The sequence below is a fragment of the Pseudorca crassidens genome, chromosome 1, assembly GCF_039906515.1.
Source record: "Pseudorca crassidens isolate mPseCra1 chromosome 1, mPseCra1.hap1, whole genome shotgun sequence".
Classification (NCBI taxonomy): domain Eukaryota; kingdom Metazoa; phylum Chordata; class Mammalia; order Artiodactyla; family Delphinidae; genus Pseudorca; species Pseudorca crassidens.
Genome location: NC_090296.1, coordinates 26,387,934 through 26,413,090, shown reverse-complemented (window position 1 = coordinate 26,413,090; position 25,157 = coordinate 26,387,934). Strand labels below are relative to the sequence as shown.

The 25,157-nt window shown below is 45.5% G+C and overlaps 2 protein-coding genes across 21 annotated transcripts in view; both read left to right on the top strand.

Annotated features, from left to right (window-relative positions):
- The first annotated feature begins 6,678 nt into the window (after nt 1-6,678).
- CIPC (CLOCK interacting pacemaker) lies at nt 6,679-25,150 on the top strand. 17 transcript variants are annotated; one of them, XM_067729569.1, is made up of 7 exons: nt 6,848-7,000; nt 7,952-8,082; nt 8,573-8,722; nt 11,016-11,183; nt 12,324-12,511; nt 16,626-16,795; nt 20,137-25,150. In XM_067729569.1, the coding sequence occupies exons 5-7, from the start codon at nt 12,376-12,378 to the stop codon at nt 21,028-21,030; spliced, it is 1,200 nt and encodes a 399-aa protein (XP_067585670.1). In that variant the 5' UTR covers nt 6,848-7,000; nt 7,952-8,082; nt 8,573-8,722; nt 11,016-11,183; nt 12,324-12,375; the 3' UTR covers nt 21,031-25,150. The 17 variants fall into 17 exon arrangements, with proteins under 17 accessions (XP_067585783.1, XP_067585680.1, XP_067585670.1 ...); XM_067729591.1 differs by lacking the exon at nt 6,848-7,000 and adding an exon at nt 7,007-7,230; XM_067729599.1 differs by lacking the exon at nt 6,848-7,000 and adding an exon at nt 7,249-7,386.
- The window catches only part of TMEM63C (transmembrane protein 63C), a 135,115-nt gene continuing 133,076 nt past the window's right edge, over nt 23,119-25,157 (top strand). For 2 of the 4 annotated variants that reach the window (XR_010941430.1, XM_067729487.1), the window contains exon 1: nt 23,120-23,259. The gene's annotated coding sequence lies outside the window, so the exon portion shown is untranslated. Of the gene's footprint in view, nt 23,260-25,157 lie in introns of all 4 variants that reach the window. The other 2 variants (XM_067729507.1, XM_067729541.1) reach the window with 2 other exon arrangements.

Sequence of the window (25,157 nt, the reverse complement as noted above, 5' to 3'; positions counted from 1 at the left end):
AAAAGGGACACTTAACATCTCAAAGAAACCCAAGTTCTGGGTGAACAAACCATACTCTTTTATACCAGAAGAAAATGCTCTTAGTAATTTCTTTGGACATGATTTCCCAGACATTTTAGGCAAATGAGCTACCTTGTAAAGACCCCACTCCACTGTAGGTACTGACATCCCTGTCTTTGAAATAGACTGAAAACCCAATAAAGCATTGGAGAATGAATGCATAAGGAGTGTCTGAAAGCTGCTCTGACATTAAGAACTTAAATTTAAATGCCACTTCAAATTTGGAAGACTAAGAGTACTCATCTTTTTCATATGAATTTCAAAAGGACCACTCCTCCCCAGATTTAAAAAAATAGAGGAGGGCCTCCCTGGTGGCGCAGCAGTTAAGAATCCGAATGCCGGGACTTCCCTGGTGGTCCAGTGGTTAAGAATCTGCTTTCCAATGCAGGGGACGCAGGTTTGAACCCTGGTCGGGGAACTAAGATCCCACATGCCGTGGGGCAACTACTCCCATGCGCTACAACTAGAGAGTCCACGCAGGCAAAAAAAAAAAAAAAGAATCCGCCTTCCAATGCAAGGGACACGGGTTCGAGCCCTGGTCCGGGAAGATCCCACATGCCGTGGAGCAACTAAGCCCGTGCGCAGCAACTACTGAGCCTGCGCTCTAGAACCCTCGAGCCACAACTACTGAAGCCTGTGCACCTAGAGCCTGTGCTCCGAAACAAGAGAAGCCACCGTAGTGAGAAGCCCGCGCACCGCAACGAAGAGTTGCCCCTGCTGGCTGCAACTAGAGAAAGCCTGCGCGCAGCAACGAAGACCCAACACAACCAAAAATAAAATAAAATAAATAAATAAACAAATAAATAAAACAGGAATATTTGCCCACAACCTATTCCCACAAATATCATATTTCAGTCTTTTCCGGAAATTACTTGCTTCAGTCTCTTGTTTGAGATTTAAGATCTTGGACCTGGGATCAGGCAATCCGTTGGAGATAAAATCACCAGTTTTGATGAACAACTGGGCAAGGCTTTAACCTAACATCTGGTGCCAACCTGATTTATCCAACCTGTTGAGATGCTGACTGAAGCCCAGCTGGCCAACCCTGCGGCGCGAAGGCTGTCAAAAGCACCAGCCCTGCCTAACCAGCACTGGAAAGGGGAGTGCTGGTTGCGAAGTTCCTGGGCACGTCTCCATCTGCAAAGGAAAGCCACGGCATCCGTCATCTCTACTGACTACCAGGTTTTACAAGGGTTTTCATGGAATTCCGAATAGAATCAGCCAGGAACCAAATCACATGTGAGGAAGGAGGATGCAGGGGCATTCTTGCACAAATGCTCAAAAGACCTTCCAATGACTGGGCTTAGGGTGAGGTGACGTAGGAGGGGCAACAGAGGCTCTGGAATTTCTTTGCCAGAATTACAAGTATGGACAAAAACCTTTCGGCAGCTACCTTCACTCCATCTTTTCAACATGACACGTACAGTCGTGTGCAAAAGGCCTGGAGGTGGGAGAGAGCGGAGCGTGTCAGGGAACCAACAACAGAAAAGGGGATGTCCATTCGTCCCTTGCACCAGTGGCCCCGGAAGCCACTCACCCTCCTGGTTGGTGGCATCTTCCTTCTCTGGAGTCCAGTCAGTGATGGGTAAGCCCACTGTTAAATTTTCAGGAACCTGGGGTCCCACTGATGTCAAGTTGGTTGAACACTTACTACGTAGAACTTGCTTTGTGGGAGAAAAACATTCAATATAATCCCTGCCCTGAAGGAGCTTAGACTCCAGTGGGGGAGACAGATGGGTACCCAAGAAATTATAATGCAAACCAGTCTGGATTAAGGCACAAGAGGCGGAAAGTGTTCAATTCGGGGATAATGAATGTCCGTGTGGAGGCTGCCCCTGATTTTGGGCTCTGTAGCCAGCTTTGTATTACCGGAGTTGTAACAGGGAAGAGCTAAATCAGACTCAATGTTCGATGTGTTTCTTTGACTTTAACCTTTGCTTTTCGTTCCTTTTGTTATTATAATCATACATAATGGCCTGCCTCAGGGAACCCTGCCCACCTGTGAATGGCTGCAAGAAAAAAGAAACTAACACATGCCCTCACCGAGGCTGGTCATTCCAGGAGATATTTTGCAAGGCTGACGGCCCTTTTACTTTACTTCCTCACCACCTCTCGCTCTCTATTCTGCCTTTTTACTTTAATTCTTCGCCACCTCTCCCTCTCTGATTCTATAAAAGAAACTGGCATCCAGACCCACGTAAGGTGCTTTTTCAGAGACACTAGTCCGCCATCTTCTCGGTCTGCCGGCTTTCCGAATAAAGTCATATTCCTTGCCTCAGCGCCTCGTCTCCGATTCACTGGCCTGTCGTTCGGCGAGCAGAGTGAGCCTGGACCCGGTAAGAGAGCGTCAGGTTCCACTGAAAAGCCTCAGCTCCGTCTGGCTTTCTGCTGTGGTGGCCTGTATTTCTTGCCTTTGGGCGAGCCCGCGGTGGGGAAGTCCGCTGTGATCCGAAAGCTGTTTACACATGGGACAGAAGCCCATTGGGCAAGATAGGAGGCCAAGGAGAACCTCTGTCAAAAATCAAATGGTTCTACAGAAAGGGACAACTGAACAGCTTTCTGAGTCATCTAGAGAAAAAAGTTGTGAGTTTAAATCAAAGACTTCACATTCAGTGGGGGGAGATGACACTTGAAAAATCTTTCCACTAAAAAGATTCTAGATAGGGGATCTAACAAGTAAAGGGCAGCTGCTGAGTGCTTTGGAAGGATATGTGGGTTGAAATCAGCATATACCCTGTCACGCACAACAAAATATCTCTACCACGTGCAGAGTGAAAGAGAGAGGATCAGACGGAGGTGTTTTCTGCACTTTGCCTTTCCAGTGCCCGGTCTCCATTCCTGGTGACCTTTCCCACACAAGTGCTTGTACCCAGTGCCTTCCAGCTCCGCTCCCCACTGGTCTCCCGCTCAGCGCAGCAGGAAAGGGTGTGGTAGCACCATTTCCACTGAACACGCAGCCCAGCAGAGCGGCCAAAAGCAAGGACTCTGGAATTCAATTCCTGGCTCTACCACTTAGCACCAGTCACCTTGGCAAGTGACACGGCCTCTTTACCTTAGTTTCCTCCTCTGTAAAACGAGGATAATGATACCACAACCATGTCACGGGACTGTGGGAGGATTAAATAAGTAAATCCGGGCAAATCACTTAGGACAGTGTCTGGAAATAGCACTCTGTGTCAGTTGTTATGAGAGAATTTGTCTTGGGTTCTGGAGTATTTGCATGTCGAGCAATTATTCGTAAAGGAATTTCGGGTTTGGGCAAGATGGAGAGCTATTAGGGAGGGGTTTTCATTGTCCCCGATCAAACTTGTGCCTATATATCAACACCCTGTCTGTAATCCAATGCCTTTCTATTGTCTCTGCTCTTCTAGATAACTCTAAAAATAGGAGCTAAGAACTAACCTGGCTGGTGGGTGCCCAGTCACTTCGCTGCTAAGGAAACAAGGAACATGCATCCTGCTATCACCCACCTCTGCCTCTGCCAGCCTGGGACCTGTAGGTCCCTCTCCCCACGCACAGGCTGGAACCCCTTTCCTCTTGCTGGAACTCTGGGGCATACACACACCTACCATCCCATCAAATCATCTTAAAAATCTGTGAAGTGGTCAGCAGTAATGTTGGATGCCAGATTCAGACTAGAGGATAACTATGTTACAGATGGCCAAACTCAGAAAAAAAAGATGGTTCTCAGGTGTCACTCCAAGAACTGATGCCAGTCCTTGTAGTGACGTTTTCACTGATCCTCGGCAAAATTGGAAAAATAAGAATAGCAATGAGTTTTTCATAAAGCAGAAATTATTCAATTTTTGAATTGTGAGATTATGGCCTATCATCCTTCCTACGTCTGAGAGAAGATGTTGAAATGCCCCATCTTTTATAAAATGATATCAATAGGAGCTGGGATTTGAAACTAGATCTTTTGCATACTTTCACTGTTATTATACTATTTTAATTACTTTAAAATAATTTAAAAATAACCAATTTTAAATTCAACTTTAAATGTTAAAATAAGTTGTAAAGAATTATTTATAAATATTGTAAATGATATAGTAGATTGGATACTTGAAAATATCTTCAAATAAAACAGCACAGGGTTAACTCTTTGTGGCATCCTATGCAGGACTGAAAGCTCAAATCGTCACATGGACAGGGCCGCGAAGAACTTAATGAAGTAGGCTGGGCAGAGGTGCAGTTTCTGACCTCCAGTCTGTGACACTCCGTGAGGGCAGAAAGGAAAAGAAGCCTACTTGCAGTTCCCTAAGTGTAGCATTTAAAGGAGCAGGTCTCCCCCTGCTGGCAGCAGTGGTGGCAAAATGAGTCTTGAACCACAACTGGCAGTGAGGACTCAAACAGGAAAGGGTTCTACAGCAAGAAGCAATGGTGCTTGGAAAACCACTCTCCGCCACGGAAACCTTAGCCACGTAAACAAGAGTGTGACAACAAAGATTGAAAGAACTTGCATCACTCTGATAGGAAACTATCAACAGAGATGCTGATTTACAAACTCTGGTGAATTAGCAAAGAAAGAAAAATGTTTACATTCGTTTGGCTCTATAAAAAGATTCATTACCCATTTTCATGAATCGCTGATTCTATGTATCTAACTACATAGGACCGTACAGTGGCTCAATTAAAATTACACCTATCAGGGCTTCCCTGGTGGCGCAGTGGTTGAGAGTCCGCCTGCCGATACAGGGGACACGGGTTCGTGCCCCGGTCCGGGAAGATCCCACATGCCGCGGAGCGGCTGGGCCCATGAGCCATGGCCGCTGGGCCTGCGCATCCAGAGCCTGTGCTCCGCAATGGGAGAGGCCACAAAAAAAAAAAAAAAAAAAAAAAATTACACCTATCAGTAACTTAGTCTGATTCATTTGGTCCCACTACCGCATTTGTCTTTGAAGTTCAAGTTATTGATACAGCATGGCTGTCTGGTCATAAGATAGCTAAAATCAGGGAAGTTTGACTTATTTGCACTTTTGGAGGATTAAAGTAATCCTCGCGCCTTTGTTTATTTCATTTATTCTCCTTTGGCTGGCATGCATTCTGCGCTCACCCGCTTCCATTACTGGATATCCTACCTTTACCTGTCCTTCTTACAGTTTTACTTCCTGGTCTCTTCCTCTTTCAACAACAAACAGAAAACAAGCAGAAGGTTATTTTTCACTCCCTTGATTTTATTAACTCGATTTTGTTCACAATCGTCTGACATTTATCACATTCTCTCTCATACTATTTATTAGAACATGTCTTTTTCCCATACCGGATTCTAAGGTATTTGAGGGCAAAAACTGTTTTATTCTGCCTCAAAAAGATCCAGGGCTTAGTAGTTTTGTCATCACGGACATAAACTTCAGTGCCCTCATCTATAAAATGGAGACGTTCATAACAGCGACCTCGTTAATTTGTACAGGCATCATAAGAGAATGCATGTAAAGCTGCCTGACTCTTAATTACTAGATAATTGTTAACTATAGTTTTCACTCTCTCCATCCCCTAAACAAAAGCCTTACGCGCTGCAGGCATTCAATCATTATTTGTTGGTAGAGCTTAATGCTAATAAATACATTCACGCCTGGTAATGCATTAGCATTATCTGTGTCTGGAGGACTAATGTGATTACTTATGACCTAGCAGCACTTAGCAAGGCTTGGATTACCAACACAGGGAGAGTTTCCCCTGCCCCACCATCTAGATCCAATGTAATTCTCTGTGATGCTGGCAATGTGCTGTACCAATAAAGTAGCCATTAGCTACGTGTGGTTATTGAGGACTTGAAATGTGGACAGTTTTCGTCTTATTTAATTTTAATTAGTTTAATTATTTAATTTTAATCAGTTTCAGTACCTCCTAGTGACTCTTGGCTAACCTACTGGACACGTCAGCTCTAGAACTTGCCTCTACCGGTGAGCAATCTTTACATTCACCGTGTCCTCTTTTCCACCTGTGAAGGAATTTTTCTAACCTAAGAAGTAACCTTCACTGATTCAACGCATCAGAACTTTAAATGATCCCAACCCCTTTTTTTCTTTAGTGGGTTCGTTATGACACTTCAAGAACTGGCGTGAGAAACAGGATCCATGTGAAACTCAACATCTCGGTCAGTTGCACAGGACGAAATGAGTCATACATAATATGACATGCAATCATCCCACAAGAAATACTAATTGCGTCCCTGCCTCGTGAAGCATCGTCTGGAGGGATGGTAGGGGACGCAAACCAGCCGCTGCGACAGGTGTGGCAACACAGTGAGCAGCGCGCTGGGCGGTCCGGGCAAGCCTCTTTCGGGCCGAGACAAGGCGAGGCTGCCAGCCTCCCCTCCCACGCCGGCCGCCTCCGCACGGGCTCGCCTGCAAGTCAGCATGGCCTGTCCCGGTCCCCAACCCTAACGGCGTGCCTCTGTACAAACCGAGAACGCTGTTTCCCCCAACCGACTTCCACCCACGCCCCCGGGAGAATCACTCCTCCTGCCTTGTCCACTAGAAGCCGGGCCACCCCTGCTTCTCCTGACCTTGCCTCTGAACCACGCCCCCCAGCAGCTCGTTGCTCAAGATCCCCGTACAAAATGGCGGCTGAGTCTGGAGAACCAACCATAGAGACGCCCACCTTCCGCGGAGAGCGCGCCGACCTCCTAAGGACGCCCGCGCCTCCCTGATAGGCGTGCCGACGTCATCTTCCGGCGGAGACGAAACAGCGGGCGCCGCCAAGGGCCCTTCTAGGAGAACAGCGAGCAGTCTCTGTGGTGCCGGGTCGTCCGAGCCGTGTCACGTGGCTGGCGAAAGCCGTCGCGGAGGCTGGGGGGGAGGAGAAATGGGCGGGAGGACTGGGGGATAGCTTGAGACCCGACGACAACGGGGTTGTCATGGAGCCGCGCAGCCGGGCTCGCGCATGCGCCACTCTACTCGCGGGTCGTCCGGTCGCGGAGCGGCGACCTCGGTCCTAGGTGAGAAAAGGAGGGCTGAGGGTGAAGGGGGAGGGTTTGGGCGAGGAGCGTGGGAAAAGGAAGTGGGAGTAGGGGAGAGAAGAAGGGAAGCAAGGTAGCCAAGAGGCAGAGCCGGGACTTTCTGGGGACAGAGGGCCAGATGATGGGAGCAGGGGGTGTTGCGTTCCTCCCCCATTTAGTTGGTCGGTTTTGCTGCGAGGGTCAGGACTGCGTGGCAGAGGAGATCGCGGGTGAGGAGGGGGCTGTGTGTGGGGAGCAATTGGGGTAAGACTGTTAGGGCGGGTGAGCCCTGGTCTAGCCCTGGGGGCAACAGCCGGCTGGGCATCCCGGCGGGGGAGCGCTTGGAGGCCCGCCGTGCTGTGAGCAGAGGGGCAGGGAATGGGCAGGTGAGTGAGCGCGGGAGCTGGTAACCCTGTGAGGGTCCTGGGCCTCCCGTTTGGGGATGAGGGGTAGTGCTCTGTTCTGGGCCCGGGGCACAGGTGTGCTGTCTTTTTCTGAGACTTGCTGTCACCCACTTGGCTGGTTCTTTCCCTTGGGTGACCAGCTTGCCAGGCGTGGTGCCAGGGGGTGGGGAGGTGGGAGAGAAGGTGGGCATTGCCAAGTAAGGAGTTAGTGGTTAGTGTGGGCGGGTTCAGAGGAGCTCTGATCCAGGCCCAGGGCACAGGCCGCAGCCAGGCTCCCTGTTATTGCCCAAGTCCTGGCAGTAAGCGTTGCCTGGGCGTTTGCCCTGGGAGGCTGGTGGTATGCCAGTCACAGCACAGTCCTAGGGTCTGCCCAGTTCTGCCCTGCTGAGCTGGCAGGCTGGTGGATGCCTGGAGGGCGCTCCTGCTGTCTGGCACAGATGCATCGTGGGCTGGTGCGAATGGGGGGTGGGTGGGCACTGTTAACTGTGAACCCTTCTCCAAGCAGGGGATTTGAGGAAGTTCTCTAATCTTATCTTCTCTTTGAAAGAGGAGAGTGGAATGAGCCATACCAGGTTCCAAACAGAGGACATTGTATGTTCAGGATCTTTGACGTGGATTTGCAGCCAAGCTGGAGCATGGAAATGGATGTGAAGGGGAAGATGAATATTAGAGATTTAGGTAGACTGGCTTTTTTTCCTCCTTTGTTAAAAAATCCACAGACATTCCCCCAGAATGGCATCTCTGAATATGCAGACCAAGAGAAAATGACTTCAGAGAAAACCTAGTAATGTATTTATAATTCCAGCAATTACTCATGGCTTTCTGGGTGGTAAGGTCTTGATTTTCTATGGCCTTGTCGCTTTACTGTATTTAAGCCTCTGCTTGGGCTTTCACCTCACACCTCTGTTCATGCATGCCTGTTAAACACATGACACATTTTAAAAAGAACTTGAGCTCTCAGGAAAGTTGCCAAGTATCTATAAAAGGAGAGATCTGTGAGCAGCATTTCAGATCCTTCCCTTGTACACCTTGGGTCTCCTTTTTATCATAGGCCTAAATCTCCATAGAGATTGTTTGTGGATTAGACCAACCTCTAATTTGGTTGCTGGATTTACCCCTGAGGTTTCAGCTTAGAATAAGGGGTGGATGAGATACCTGTTTCCTGCAGGAGACCAGACCTGGACGTGAGGTGACCGTGGTGTTTGGAAATGCAGACTCTTGACCTTCAAGCTGTTCAGGTATTTTGGTGACAGCTAAAGCTGCTAGGGCTGTCAGCAAGACTCAGCACGACAGAAGAGTTGTTGCAATTTATTATTCTGTGAGTGCCTCACACATTAATTGTTGGGCGCTGAGGTTGCAAAGATGAAAAGACAACCCTTGAGGTTGAAGAGACGAACAGATAATTAGACTCTAATGTAAGAAGTGCATAAATAGAAGAAACAAATGCTGTGGAGCACTTGTTAGAATTTTATCTTATACCTATTTACGTAAACCTCTAGATTCATTGATTCACTTTCCACTGTGAGTTTTAGTGTATATTCTCTGTGGGAACCTTTTGGACAGTGTGTTACATGTGCACTCGTCAGAGGCCCATTTAGGGTCAATCCAAGCTTAACTTGGAGTCCTCCTAATGCAGAGTTAGGCTTCTGAGGATCTGAGATGTTTGTAGGCAGTCATAGTGGTTTCCAGTTTGTGCCAGGAAGCAGAGATGGCACAGTGGGCATGAGCTTGGTAACCCATTTTCAACCCCTGGTCAGCTTATGAGCATCTAACTTTATTGTAAAATAATACTGAAGAGGCAAAAAAAAATCTTCTTGAGGTTTTCAAACTTCGCCATTGGTGTGGCCCTGGGTTTGAGAGCACCAGTAGTAAATGCCATCACTCTGCCTCTCTCTTATCGAGGGCCTCGTCTGGTGCTGTGTATGAATGGGTCTGTTGTTCACTGGCTAATTGACGTCCTCAGCGTCACTCCCAGGAGGGAAGTGCCTCTCTCAGGGAGAATAGGTCAAGATGGCATGTAGCCCTTCATTCTCTTTCCCACTTGAACTTGCCTGGGACACTAAGACTATCTGCTGCTTGAAGAGAACTTTACTTAGGACAGAGGCTTCCACGTCCAAAGTAGTCAGTTTACTATTCAAGTAGATTATGCATTCTTTATTTCCAATTGCCACCAGTTCCCCAGGATCTAAAATTTTAGCATCTGTTCTCCTTTTAACGTCACCGTTTCAGCATTTTGATTCCACAACCAATATTGTCCTACTCTCAGATGAGCCAGATAAATTCCTGTGTATTTTCTGTAGCTCCGTTGACTACACTTTAATAACAGTAGCAAGACCTTGTTCGTTGTCTTGTCACAAGGATTGTAGAAGTTGAAGTGCTTTATCTAAAATGCCTGTGAAATAATCCATTTCATAAGATATTGTGAAACTTTGTCAGGGTCTTAATTAGTTGCAGCTAACATGAGCTATCTTCCTCATCTAAGTCAATAGTAGGTTCAGACTGAATTCAAGTCTAATTGCCCATCCATCACCGACGTCTGCTTCCATTTTTGAAAAAGCCCTCCATTCACTTTCAGACAGTATTATTTCAGGAAAATGAAACTATGTACGTTTGTTGGGTTTCATACAAAAGGATCCTGATTTAATTAGAGATAGTTTTACATTTTATTCTGCTTTTTAAACTGGATTTTCCATGCTGTCAAACTTCATAGCTGTCCAGTAGAGACATGTGCTTTTGCATAGTGTCATGCAAGATGTGACAGTGCCATTGTTTATCTTTCATGCACGTAGTACTAAACGTGATCTGTCAAAGAGTGCTTGGTTGACATGGACTGAATGGGGAAGCCAGTCCCTTTAAATGAGTTAGATATGGTACAAAATAATTTTTACTTGGAATTGAGTTTAAAATTCTGATCAGTGTGCGTTCCCTTTAGTCCACTTCTACCGTATGCAAAAGTATGAGCAAGAGGGTTTCTCAGGGCTGCCTGTAAACCTCCTTGTCTTCTATTTAATTTTATGTTGAATCCCTCCTCTGCTTCTGGAGTAGTTAATGTTCTTCGCTAGATCCTGTATTAGCAGAAATGTTCACACTCGGCATTTTCAGGGTATTTCAGATACAGTGCTGTTTGGCAGGGGGCCATGTTTCCCTCTACTCAGAAGGACAAATGGATGGAGTCGAGAATGGATTGTGAATAAAAACGCCACTGGGTGTTGCTTAAACCTACTATCTTAGTCCATTTGGGCTGTCATAACAAAATACCGCAGACTGGGTAGCTTATAAACCACAGAAATTTATTTCTCACAGTTCTAGAGGTTGAAAGTCCAAGCTCAGGGTGCCAGCATGGTCCAGGGAAAGCCCTCTTCCAGGTCACAGACTTCTCACTGACTGTGGTGGAAGGCGCTAGGGACCTCTCTGGAGCCTCTTGTAAAGCTCTAATCCCATGAGGTGAAGCCCTCATGGCTTAAGCCCCACCTCCTAATACCGTCATCTTTGGGAGTCAGGATTTCATATATGAATTTTGAGGGGACACAAACATTCAGACTGTAGCACTTTGCAGTTCCATTATTATTATTGTTTTCCCTGTTGGTCCCCTGTTCTCTTTATCCCTGCAGTATCCTTACAGCTGGCATCCCTTGGCGATTCAGAGGGCCTTGTTAAAATATCTTGAAGGGCTCATTGCTCTCATACTTTGCACTGTTAGCCTAGTTCTGGATCTGCTTTGGACTAGCTGTGTATCACTGGATCAAATCTAGGCTTCTTTCCAGGAAGTGGGCGACCAGGTCTGTTTGATTGACTCTATACCCCCATTCCTAGCACGATGCCTGGTTCATAGCAGGCACTTGATAAATATTTTTATTTATTTATTTATTTATTTTTGGCTGCGTTGGGTCTTCGTTGCTGCATGCGGGCTTTCTCTAGTTGTGGCGAGTGGGGGCTATTCTTCGTCGCAGTGCGCGGGCTTCTCATTGTCGTGGCTTCTCTTGTTGCAGAGCACGGGCTCTAGGCGCTTGGGCTCTAGGCGTGCGGGCTTCAGTAGTTGTGGTGCATGGGCTCAGTAGTTGTGGTGCACGGGCTCAGTAGTTGTGGCTGACGGGCTCTAGAGCGCAGGCTCAGTAGTTGTGGCGCACGGGCTTAGTCGCTGTGTGTCATGTGGGATCTTCCTGGACCAGGGCTTGAATCTGTGTCCCCTGCATTGGCAGGCGGATTCCTAACGACTGCACCAGCAGGGAAGTCCAATATATATTTTTAAATGACTGAATGTAACTTATCTGAGCCTCAGCTTCCTCCTCTGTAAAGTGGGATAGCAACTGAGGAGGACATGGTGAGGCTCAAGGAAAGAACCTTAGCAGTAATAATGTTATGGGCGTTTCTGGAATCAAAACACTATTACATGTGGTCTTATGTGTGCATAGAAGTGCTTTTTAAGCCAAAATGTAGCATGCATATATAAGGAGTTGTTTTTACTCTGTTCACTACCTCATCCAAAGAAGTGGAAAGTTAATTTGAGAAACTACACTCTGGGAGGTGGCAGAAAGTCCCGGGCCTGCAGATGTATCCTGGGAGGCAAGCCTGGTTCGAGGTGGGCATCCCCTCTGCTTTCCTCCCTCAGGGAGCATTCCAGAAAGCCTAATCAAATGTGCCTTTGTTAGCAGTCTACAAAGCTTCCACTGAGAATGTGGTTTGTATGCTTTGCATTTGTAATGGAATTAGAGGGCAGCGAGAGGACAGTGAACCTCCTTTTGGGTGGAAACCATTCTACTGTTGAGTAAACTTGTAGCCTTTGTCAGCTGAGACCGCTGAGAAAGTGCACACAGAGCAAGTGGGCGCCGCTGGTGTTCTTTGCCCTTAGTTTACTCACCGTTTGCCTCACCTGTCTCAGCTCTTCAGGCAATGACTTCTTCTGTAATTGTTTTTCACAGGGCAGTCCAGATGAAAAGAGTACTGACGAATGCACTTCCAGCCCAGTAAAACATGGAGAGGAAGAACCCATCCAGAGAGGGCTCTAGAAGGCTCTCAGCCAAACTGAGCAAAGGCCCAGAGATGAAAAAAGTGTCTCGTCAACTCGGCGTGGCAGCTGCTGAGTCAGATAAGGACTCTGGATTTTCAGGTTAAAAATACCTCATCATTTCTACATTGGAATGAATGATTTGCCTGAAAAACGTCCTCCGTAAACACTCATTTGTGTGATGAGGATGGGAAGATTTCACCCACAGGAGAAATAGTTTTCTGATCTCTTCAAATGGTGATTCTGTTGCCATATGGCGGGGTACTCATCCCAGTCACAGTGGGGTTAGTTCTGAAGGAACGATATGACATCTTTTTTCCACTTAGACTCTCAACTTTAAATCTTATATTTCCAACTGTGGCAAGTGGCTACTGGAAAAATATAGTTAAATACTCATAATTCTATTGTCTTACCTCCTTTTTCATAGGAATAGTTACATTGCAGGGAAAGATACTGGCATGTTGTCCCCACATATAACAAATTAAACAAAAGTAGTATATAATTTGTTAAGATAACTTTTTTGCTGAGAAAGTGTTTGCTGTGTTTAAAAACATTTCCCCCCATAACCCATCCCTGCCGGTATTTGTGCCTTTTGTCTTTGGACTATGAGCCTCCTGGCCCTATTCCAAACTTGGGTATCTGTTAGAGACAAGAAAGCAAGACAGTTTTCCTTATTGGTTTGTCTTAAACTTTATCTGAAAGGACTAGTTGCACACCCAGTAAATCTTTTCATTTTGTGCCGAGGCTTTTTTATTTCCAGGTCTGAGAGTAGTGGCTTAAATATGGCTCTAGTGTAAACATTTTGGCCCAGGGGAGGCAGAGGGGTGATGCCAGGGGATTCTGGCTGGGTTAGCATCCTGAGAGTGGAGCCCTCTCCTGGAGAAAGATTTATATTATCCAGCCCACAGAGACTTATCAATCCACTGTGTTGATTTATTAATTTATAGTGAGAAATGCAGCTGTTAGGAAAACTAGAACTCAATCATCCTTAGATTGGTGTATTTTCTCCCTGTAGGTATGCTGCATGGGAAGCCAAATTATAAATAGACTGTTTCTCAGAGGAACAGAGCACCGTCCTAGGGATTAGAATAAGCACAGTTCAGGGAAGGGAGGGCAGGTTTATAGCCCTTTGGGTTTTTCTTCTCAGTCTTTTAGCATTGTTTCCTAAGCTTGCCTCATCGTAAGGCTCGTCTGAGGCACTTGTTAAAAGTACTGATCGCCAGACCCCTCTTCTGGAGACTGTGATATTGAGGGTCTGGGGGAGGACCCGGAATGTGAGTTTTATATTTTTACAAGTGTCTCTGGTGATTCCTGTGATCAGACAGGTTTGGGAAACTTTGCAGGCCTAGTGTCTTTTTTCTTTCTTTCTTTTAATATCGTGTTTGTTTTTTGTCTGTTTTTCATATCATGAAGGTAATATATGCTCATGGTAGAAGCTTAGAAATTTAGGTACATGCAAAGAAGAAAACAAACATTAACCATACTCCCACCCCCTGTTATTCTCAATACTGTGGCCATTTTGGTACTTCTTCCAATAACTTCAGTTCTATCAGACCAGCTGTTCTGTAGCATGTCCCGAAGTCTGGATAGTTTTTCTGAAAGTTTCCTATTCTCTATGCAGAAGTGCCTTAAGAAGTATTGTGCTGTTCACATAAGGCAGTATCAAAAATACTCAGATTCGCTGTGCTCCAGAAAGTGGCCCTAGTGAGTACCTTCAGCCACATCTGGGCCAGGTGCCAGTGGTTTCGTCAGTGCCTGAGTTATTGTTCCAGTTACCTTGGAATGTGATGTAATTTGCAATGATTAATTAGCTGCAGTCCATATTGAGATTTTTCCCATTGTCCCAATAGTGGCCTTTATAATTGTTAATCTTTTTGTATATTTGTTTGTTTTGGGTCCAGAACCCAGTTGAAGGCTGTGCATTTCATTTAATTGTCCCTGTCTTTTTTTTTTTTTAATTTTAAAATTTATTTATTTATTTAATTTTTGGCTGCGTTGGGTCTTTGCTGCACGGGCTTTCTTTAGTTGCGACGAGCTGGGGCTACTCTTCGTTGTGGTGCATGGGCTTCTCACTGCGGTGGCTTCTCTTGTTGCGGAGCACAGGCTCTAGACGCATGGGCTTCAGTAGTTGTGGCACGTGGGCTCAGTAGTTGTGGCTCGCAGGCTCTAGAGCACAGGCTCAGTAGTTGTGGTGCACAGGCTTAGTTGCTCCGCGGCATGTGGGATCTTCCCGGACCAGGGCTTGAACCAGTGTCCCCTGCCTTGGCAGGTGGATTTTTAACCACTGTGCCACCAGAGAAGCTCTGTCCCTGTCTTTTAAATCTTATTTAGTCTAGACCAGCTCCTTCGTCTTCCCGTTCTTTTTTTCGGGACATCGTCATCTTTAAAGGAGTTAGGCCTGTTGTTTTGTAGAATGTTTCACACTGGATTTCTCTGGTAGCTGCCCCATTATCAGAAATAGGCTAAACATTTTTTTAATAGAAAACTAAATTTTTGATGTTCTATCCTTCTCATTGCAACACATAAGGTGACTCCTAAGTGTGTCTTATTCTTGGTGACACTCTGATTAAAGGAGTAGATGTATACCAGATTTCTTTATTGCAAAAGTACTCTTTTCTCTTTGTAATTAGTGAGCAATTTATGGGATGATACTTTGAGATTGTGTGACTGTCCTGTTCCCCAGCAGACTCTTGACTAGTGATTTTAGCATCCGTTGATGATCCTTGCCTGAACCAATTACATTTGTGGTCTGAAAATGGTGATCTAATTCTATCATTCCTTGTATATTTTATTAGCTGACAGTCATCTTCTCTAAAGAAGTACTTCTCTCCTCTGCCCCCTTTTTAGAGCATCACTGTGGATTCACGGAATTTTTTTGTGATTTTGTTTGTCAGTCCATTATCATTATTATTTTTGACACTCAAATTGCCCCACGTTTGGTCAGTGGGAGTCCCTTCTAGGTGGCGCCTGTGTCTTTGACATGTCCCCATTTGTGTTGGAGCACTTCCTTGCTTTCTGGGACAGTAAGATGTCCAGGCTCATCTTGCACCTTCCCTGCCAAAGATATCGGCCATTTCTCCAAGGAGCCCTGGTTTCCTTTTTGTGCAAAATGACATTTAGAAACCGAGATACACGTGCAAGGTGCGCACTTTTCTTCTGAAGTCCTTTGTTTCTGGCCTCATAGTTCTTAACTAGAGGTGCACATTTGGATTACTTGTAGTGCTTTGTGAAAACAACACGTGCCTGGACACCAGATAAATCAGTTCAGTAGAGTGAGGGGAAGACCCCAACACCAGTAATTTCTAAAAAGCATCTTTGGAGAATCTGATTAAATGCAAGTGTTGACAGTTGCTCTCTTCTAAATTACAGTCACATTCCAGTCCTGCCTCATCCAGACGACTCTGAGATTCTTGATGAGCATTTCGGGTATTCCCAGACTCCTCGCTGGCAGGGTTACTGCAGTCTCTTGGTTTACTCCAGCAGGGAGCTAATTAAGCCCTTTCTGTATGGGTTTCACATAGAGCAGCCTTCTTTTCCTTGTGGCAGAGAGTATCTTTCCGTCACCCATTGTGCAGAACCCCAGTGGGCACACTCAGCGTGCATTTAGGACACGAACAAAGGAGGTGCTTAACTGCGTGGAGGAGGAAAACAAAGGAAGACACATTGTAAACCTCATCTTGATGAACTTATCCAGAATTTTACAATTAGAAAACTTAGGAGGAAGCTATTTTAATTTCAGAGTGGAGGTAAGTCTTGAGGTTTTATAGGTTGGTTTTGTTTTTTTTGTTACTGTTACATCATGTAGTGCCCAGGGCCTCTAAAGGTCTTATTAACCTTGCCCCAAGTCACACGCACACTCCTCTTCCCTTTCAGCCACAGATTCTTAAAAGTAATGAGCTAACTTCGAAGGCCTTACCCACTTCTCCTGTAGACGGGTGATGGTTACTTTCTCATGAACCCAAATGGATGCAGGCTTTTGTCTGTAATAGAGTTGGAAGGGCAGTCAGCTGTCCTAGGGCAGTGATTCTCAATCTTTTGGGATGGGAGGGATAATTACGGCTCCCGTTGAGAATCCAGTGAAAGTTAGATACCTCCTCCTCAGAAAAATTCACAAAAACACATACCACAAATGTTCCATTCCGTTTCGTGGGGTCCAGGGCTCCCCAGGAGGACTGGTTGAGAGCCTGAGTGAACTGACCATTTTTCCGCCCACCAGATGGGAGCTCTGAATGCCTGAGCTCGGCAGAGCAGATGGAGTCTGAGGACATGCTGAGCGCCTTAGGCTGGAGCCGAGAAGACAGGCCAAGGCCGAGCGCCAAGCCTGCGAGCGGTGCCTTCCCAACACTGGCCCCCATGGTTGTCATGAAGAACGTGCTGGTCAAACAGGTGAGGAGGACTGAGCTCTCATAACTTCTTTGCACGCCAGGGTTTCTGAGCTTCCTGTGCACAGAGCTTCTCCCTCTCTGTCAAGGAGAGCTGCGAGGAGCAGACCACCAGCACCACACCAACACGCGCTTCTGTGCTGGGAAGAGGATGTGTCCTTTCAACTACTGGCGGTGTTTGAAAAAGGAATACGAGAGTCATCACATGTGTTCTCATTTTCCAGATAGTAAGACTATTTTATTTCTGTATCCCTAGTTTGTCCAAAGCGATCTGGAATACTTTAGTCATGTTAAACGGAACCAAGCAGAAATGTCCTGACTTCTGTAGTGTGTGCTAAGATATGACAGAATTTAAGGTAGAAACAAGAGCATCTCTTTTTAATTTGACTGGGACTTTTAGAAATATTTTTTTGAGAAGTAGAGGCAATTTCCCTGTTTCTCATGTTACATTCTGAGCACTTTCTTAGTAATCAGCCAAAGCTATATCATTAGTGAGAAAGGAGCTCTTTGGTTTAGGTATGGCTATACCAGCAGACTCCACCCAGCATTGTTGAGGAATTGAAAAATAACCCTGTTTCAGGCTTTCTTATATAACTATGCAAATTATGTGATTATTATCTAGATACGAAAGAAAAGAAGATTTAGATAAAAATCTAAGCTAAGCCCCAGTGTTTGGAACAAACAACTCAATCATATGAACTTGAAGAACGTGTAACCTTACCCTACTTTGCTCTAAAATAGATCAGTCCTCGCATGGGTCTGTTGATGCGGCTGCTCAAAGCTAGTGAAGGTTGAAATCTGGCTGTATGTTGTTGACCTTCCCACCTTAGGTAGAAGAACGTGGCTCTAGCCTGACAGGAGACCTTAATGTCTTAACTATTACCTAGTTATTGCTGAACAACACAAACTGATTTTCAACAAGGCAACCTGGTGAGTTTGGAAAAAGAATTTGCAGATATTTGCTTGGCAGATCACATCTCAACTGGAAGCACAGCTCTCCTCGCCGAAATGAGGCGAGAGAATAAAGACATGAAACGGAGCCCAAATGAGATTGTCCAGGCCCCACCGGTGCTTCTCAGGGCTTCCTGTCTCCTGCTCTTTCCTCCCTGCCTTCCTCTCTGGCCCCCTGGTCACTCTTTCTTAGGCATCTTTGTTGATTGTTGTGGGCGAGGCCGGCAGCTCCAGAGGGCTGTTGCAGGGTGAGTGGGCGGGTCCAGCAGAGCCATCTCCTTCAGGACAGAGACCCACTGGGAAGGCTGCTGGACTTGACCAGGAGACAGGAGGCTTGGGGGCAGACTGACCTGATGGAGCAGGCTAGGAGTTTTGTTTTTTCACATATGCTAGAATCCAGCACATTCCAAATTTAAAAGCATTATACACTTCTTAAAATCTCTGCTTATTGCATAATGTCTTAATTATTGCTGCTTGGTTTTAGGATATTTCTTTTGAGGCTCTGATTCCAGTTCTGTCACCAGACTGCGTGATCTTACACACAATTACTTAATCACCGTGAACTTCATTTTCTTCATCTTTAACATGAAGCTAGGATTGATTCTAGAGATCCTATCCAAGACCCTATGATTCTGAGATCCTATCCAAGTCTAAAGTCTTGTCTGGTATTCCCTCAGGTGATCTCAGTGAGAATGGTACCTTGTAAAATCTAAATTAGAACAAATAAGCCAAGTATCTAAGTGGACATAACAATAGCATTAGGAAGAATAATCCAGTGAAATCAGCTTGGGAAAGCAACGAGTTAGGTATTTTCTGGATCCATTTGCCTTGTAGGTCAACCCTTATGGCATGAGTGAGCAGGGGGACAGCCTGAAGTTCTGCTCTTGACTGACCTGGACGAGGCTGATCTCTTCTTTGAAAGACCCCTGATTTTTGTATCTCCTCTGACGGGGGAGTGTGGTTGCTAGGTCCAGCGTTGCTTGCTTATGGACATCCAGAGTGTATTTGAACACCAAGAGGGCTCCAGAATGGACTCTCCAGGTCATCCCAGCCTTTGCACAGGAGATGAACTGTAGTTGAACTTGGCCAGGAGTTCCTAAGCAGGTATCCAAGAAGCTGAAATGTATGCAAATCAGGTGCCGGTGTGGGAGCAGAGTCCATCGCTTTCCTCAGATAAATCACATGACTGCACTAAGGGTAAGAGCCTCTGTCAGGTTCTCTCTCTGCCTGTAGCCTCATCTACACTCATATCTCTGGGCCTGGGTTGGAATTGGACTGGCTTTTAAATATTAGAGACAAGTTCATGGAAAGTCCTTGTAATAAAGAGTCTGAGTCCATCTTTTAAATGAACAAATACATGAGAAAAGTAGCCATGCCCTTCTTTATTAGATTACTATCTAAATCAGTACTTTAATTAAAAATTAAAATGTATAATTGAGCAGTAATAGAGCAAAAGCAATGTAGCAGAACGGTTTGGATGGGTTTTAGAGTCAGAGGATGGAATCCTATCTTCACCACTTAGTAGCTTGGGGACTGAAAGCAAGTTATTTCAACTTCCTAAGCCTCAGTTTCCTGTTTGTGAAAGGAAATGATAACTACCTCATGGGATCATTATGGCGATTCCGTGAGACAAGGCAGGTGACACATGACACCCAGTGCTAGCCTGTGGTGAGCACCCGTACACAGTGGCTGTTCCTGCCTTGCAGAGCTTTGTGGTAGCCGGGCGTTATTGCCTTAAATACAGGGGCCCATGGACTCCTGACGATATGTAGCTTTTTAATCAAAAGTTGTTTTCAGGTAAAAGAGGTTCCAGATGTAACTAAATGAAGATAGACTGGTGTGAAGTCACATTTATAGTATTGAGATTAGCACATTTTAACTTATGCCGGCAAATTGTACTATCCGTCCTTTTTTTTAAAAAAATTTTTTTTTAATTAAAATTTTTTTTAATTTTTATTTATTAAAAAAATTTTTTTTGTTGCACTGCATGGCATGCGGGATCTTAGTTCCCCCACCAGGGATCGAACACGCGTCCCCTGCAGTGGAAGCGTGGAGTCTTAGCCACTGGACCACCAGGGAAGTCCCCTATCCATACTTTTATTGCCTTACTTGTGACCTTAACTGTGTCACTACTTCACGACCTTCCTACAGTTTCTTTTTCTCAAGTGATAGCACTTGAATAAAGATAGCTATTTCCTCCAGTTTTCCCTTAAAAAAAAAAAATATGATGTCAGCCCCAAATGAATTTTTAAGCCACATCTCCAGTCATGCTAAGAAGGGCTACCCCGTGTGTGAGGGAGGCTGTGTACTTATATCTTGAGTATTTGCTTTGCCTCTTGGACAGCTGCAGGTAACACGTAGTGTGCTGCTCTTTGCCTTTGCTTTTTCCTTCAGGGCAGCAGCTCATCCCAGCTCCAGTCGTGGTCTGTGCAGCCCTCCTTTGAAGTGATCTCAGCACAGCCCCAGCTCTTATTCCTTCATCCACCTGTACCGTCTCCTGTCAGCCCATGTCACGCTGGTGAGAAAAAGTCGGACTCCAGGAACTACTTGCCCATTCTCAATTCTTACACCAAAATAGCCCCACACCCAGGCAAAAGGGGCCTCTCCCTCAGCCCAGAAGAAAGAGGAGAAGGTGGAATGCAGAAGAAGATCTGTACTGAGAGACTGGGGCCAAGCCTGTCTTCTAGTGAGCCGACCAAGACTGGTGCTGGCCCACCCGGGCCCCCGACGCCAGTGCCCCCCAGCACCAAGCTTGCCGAAGACTCAGCTCTTCAGGGTGTGCCCTGCCTCGTGGCAGGTGGAAGTCCACAGACGCTTCAGCCAGTGTCCAGCAGCCATGTGGCTAAAGCTCCCAGCCTGACCTTTGCTTCCCCCGCCAGCCCTGTCTGTGCGTCAGACAGTACCCTGCACGGGATGGAGAGCAACTCCCCGCTGTCCCCACTGTCAGCTAGCTACAGCTCCCCTCTGTGGGCTGCAGAGCACCTCTGCCGCAGCCCAGATAGCTTTTCAGAGCAGCGGCAGAGCAAGCACAGGCGCTTTCAGAATACCCTAGTAGTCCTACACAAATCTGGTTTGCTGGAGATCACTTTGAAAACCAAGGAGTTGATTCGTCAGAACCAGGCAACTCAGGTGGAACTAGACCAGCTAAAGGAGCAGACCCGGCTATTTATCGAGGCCGCCAAGAGCAGGGCTCCTCAGGCTTGGGCCAAGCTGCAGGCGTCTTTAACATCAGGGTCAGGTCATCCTGGCAGTGACCTAGAAGCGTTCTCCGATCAGCCAGACATATAACATAGAAGGCATATTTTCCTGTTACTTGAGTGGTTCTTTTTAACTCTTTTACCGTCGTCTACTCCTGTTTCCCAAAGCTTATGTAAGAGCTTTCCTTTTAAACTTAAACTGTTCAGCGGTTCACTTACGAAGCCACATGCCAATACCTGGCTGCTGTCTTAACCTGTGGTCTGTGCACAGTTTCCCTTTGTCTCCGTTCCACTGAGGACCTCAGATTGTCCTCGAGTCCCTCTTCCTTAGCCTGCAGGCACTTCGATGGATCACGGTGCAAAGCGGGAAAGATGCTTGTGTGGGGCCCCTCTAGCTGTCACGTCCCACCATCCCACTCACTAACCGTGATCAGGGATGCAGTGACGCAGACAAGCGTACAGAGTGACACCTGTCAAGCCAGGGAGTAGGTGACATAAGGAGACCTTCGTGGATCTTCCCTTGAAGGTCTTAGTCACAGAGGAAAATATAAGAGGAGGGTGTTTCCATTTTACGAGGCCTTGTGCCATTCGGGAGAAACCTAAAATGCTCTGGGCACACATTGGTCCTCGGATGCAAGCACTTAATCACTTAAAGCTTTGTTTCTTTAAACTCGAAAGTCAAGGGGAAGGGGTGGTACCGTTAACCCGTACACTTTCATCATAAGCCAGATTTCTGTTAAACTGGTAGGTGAAATATTTCAGATTTGTAAAGTATGGAATGGATTTAGGACCATCTGGAGCTACAGTTGATGAACTGCTTTTTTGACTCAGAGTCTGAAGAAAGAAATGGCTAACATCTCTTGGTTGAGAGCTGGAAGATTCTGATAATTTATGCTTTTTTCTTTCTCTCTCTTCTTTTGAAACAATGCAAAAGAAGATTTTCTTACATGTGAAAATCCTAAAAGAGAGCTTCATGGTTCCCGATTGTGTAATACAAGTCAGCCCTCTGCTACCATCTTTTTTCCCCCCTTTGCTTTTACAAAAGAGGAAAGAAATGATTATTAAGCTTGATAAACTTTGAATTAAAATCATCATAAGGTTATGACATTAAGTCCACAAAAAATTGGAAAACGTTATCCATTTTCTTTCCACGTCCAGAGTTTTCCTTTTTCTTACGTCACGGTGACGTGGAGCAGTCTTCTGTGTTTCTTTCGTGCATTGGATTTGGCTGCAAAGCCAACGGTGTAGTGGGTTATGTGAAGTCCATCTAGAAGTGGAGAGTGTTATGAGACCTTGCAGATGATACACACCCTTTCAGCCTCATTGTAAACTAGATTTCTGAGTCGTAAAGTTGCCAGCTTTTTACCCTCCCATTTAAAAATTTCATCCTCTTGAAAATCTTTGTACCAATTACTTTAGTAAGAAATTCTGTATGACCAACTTCATCTTTTCTGCAAGGAAAATGTTCTTGAAGTTCTGCCAAGGCCAGAAGCTAAGGCTCATGCTTGCTGGGTAGTTGTAACTCTGAACATAGTTTTAAGATTACAAGGCTTCAGATTGCCTGCATTTTGTTCTCAGACATGCACAATTTAGATACGACCAATTTAGAAGTAAACAACTCCGCAAAATCTTCAGACTCTCCTGGTAAATGCAGAATTATTACCTGCCATTCGCTTTCTGAAAGATTTCAAAAATCAGAGCAAATGTGTCTTTAAGCAGACTCTGCTCCTTTTACTGTTTTTCTCTTGGCCCACACCCTTTGCCTCCCCTGAATCTGTGTGGTGCTGCAGGAACTCTGCTCTGCACGCCATGCTAGGAAGCTTCCTTTCTGGCAGAGTATGTTTGGCAGCAAAGCTCTAGAAACAGGTGCCTTCAGAGCAGCCTGGGCACCAGTCATGAGTCTTACTGAGTCAAAAATCTGAACACACTTGCTGAGAACCAATTTTATTCCTTCAGAAAAAACCCTCTGTGGAGCTTTATGCGTCTTGGACTCTTCTTCCTAGATTAAGGTTTGCATTCCCTGCTGTCAGGTACAAGACGATGAAAGCCGTCATTGATCCTCACTGCTGAGTGACAGGGAAAAGCAGCACCACCCCGCGGCTCTTCTCTGATGTTGTAAGTCAGTGTGGAAGTCTCTCTGGGCTCTTAGCATGGGTGTTCTTTACCTAGTGGAGCAGTAAGCAGATGAAGCCACTTAGAGAAGCTGGTCGTGGAAGGAGAGATCCACTGAGGCTAGCAGACATGTGGAGCCAGAAACCAGATCGGCAAATGGAGGAACCTCGGAGTTGACTGGAAGGATCTCCGTTGGTTTCACGAGGCTGTAAGTAGTAGTGGTTTTAGTGATGCGTGATTTGATCTGGTATGAAGTTCTGTGGCAAAGCTGCTGTTTTCTAAAAGCCATTCTTAGCTCAAACCAACCCTTAAGAGAAGTTTCGGCAGATTGTGTTGGCAGTATTGAAAGACATCTAGAAAAAGCTGCTGATTGAATTGGTTATGGGAATGGAGTTTGGTGACATTTGTAATTTAATACACTCATTGCTTTTTATCGATTGTGGTGTTGTCTGACTTTACTATGATTCCTTCAGCAGAAAAGTAACTCTTGTGCATATATTGAAGTGTTTTTCCAGCTATGAATTCTTTAGGGTAGAGATTTATTTACCAAATGTGAATTCCTTTGAGGAAGTATGAAGTTTTGTAGAAATTGACTGTGAAATGTCAGAGAAAAATAAAAGTCACTTACTTGAAAACTATTTGGCCTTTGGGCTTTATAACTGCTTAAAATGCTAAGTGAAATCAAGGGTAAATGTTTGATTGATTTAGGTTTCATACATACGTACTCGTGTCATTTGGGGACACTGGGATTAGTTACTGAACTTGTGGAAATTCATTGTTCAGACTCTCACCGGTGTGAACTTAAGGGAGATGCAGGCACTTAAGGCAAATGGATAGTGCAGCTTTCCCTGGAGTCATGGAGGTTTATACTGGGTAGGTTGGGAGGAGAGAGAGGAGAATACTATCCAGTGATTTCCTCCATCTGATAACGACACTTTCACAAACAGAATTTTTAAGTGGCAGAAGCACTACAGTCGTCTCCTGGGATAAACTAAAGCTATATCAAGTGAAGTTCTTTTACCACAGGGCGGTCCTTAGCAAGTACATCTCCAAGCCTTTTCCTTCCTGCTTCTCCGAGGTGATTCTTAAGGCTCTGCTCCTCCTCATCAGGGTTCACCTGCAGGGTCTCAGCAGGGAGATGTGTAGTCTTCCCTGCTCTCCGAGGCCAGTCAGGACACCCTTCCTGGGGTTTTTAAGTCACTGGGAAAATAAAAAGCTTATCATCATTTAAAGGCCTGTAAGGTTGCCATAGTCTAATTCTTAAAACATTATTTCTGTTCTATACAATTTTCTAAGTAACGTTTAAAAAGATGGCTGTAAGATCACTAAAACAAACAAAAATGGGTAAAGATGGCTAGAAGAGGCCCCTCCTGAAATAGAAAAGCACCCTCCCATAGAGATGGAATCTAGAGGCACGAGAGCCACTGAGTGTATACTGCAAGGCTTAGGTGAGCCCTGTTACTGTCGTCCCTGGCCCTTGGACATGATTCCTGTATGTGGAAATACCTGCCTGTTGCAAACATGTCTGTTTAATCCACGTCTTTTATGACATAATTGCAGATTGTAGCCTGGTGCAGTGGGGTCGAAAGACCTCCATGCACCTGTCACATCTGTCACTCATTAACTGGGTGACTTTGGATAAGTCACTGAACCTCTAGGTATCACTCCTCTCAGTTGAATAATAAAGAATTGGAACTGGTTCTGTCTATGGTGCTTCCCATCTCTAACCATTTGTAAGATCTCTGTCTGTCACAGGTGAGGCTTAAAATTACAGATCTTCCTCATTTTACAGTGGGGTTACATCCTGATAAACCCATCATAAGTTGAAATTATCCTAAGTCAAAAATGCATGTGGCGGCATGGCCTTCATCAAATCCAAAAGAGTGAGCTCAGCGGAGAAATAGCTGCGCACCCTTCCCGCCGAGAGTCCCGGTCCACATTGGAAGCAAAGAGACAGTTTTCTTACAAAAAGTTGGCAGTTATCATAGAGTTAACAGTACTGTCTAGGCTGTTGCAATATATCCTCCTTCCACTCCCTTCTCCGCCTCCTCCTGTATATCCTCCTCGATTAAGTATTAAAACAGTATTTGAGTTGAAAAGAGTTTG

What these genes read in the sequence shown, in the direction of transcription:
- CIPC (XM_067729579.1), top strand. Translation starts at nt 12,376, where the DNA reads ATGGAGAGGAAGAACCCATCCAGAGAGGGCTCTAGAAGGCTCTCAGCC. An exon ending in TAAGGACTCTGGATTTTCAG is followed by an intron (nt 12,512 to 16,625) that starts GTTAAAAATACC and finishes TCCGCCCACCAG; the next exon opens with ATGGGAGCTCTGAATGCCTG. An exon ending in AGAACGTGCTGGTCAAACAG is followed by an intron (nt 16,796 to 20,136) that starts GTGAGGAGGACT and finishes TTTTTCCTTCAG; the next exon opens with GGCAGCAGCTCATCCCAGCT.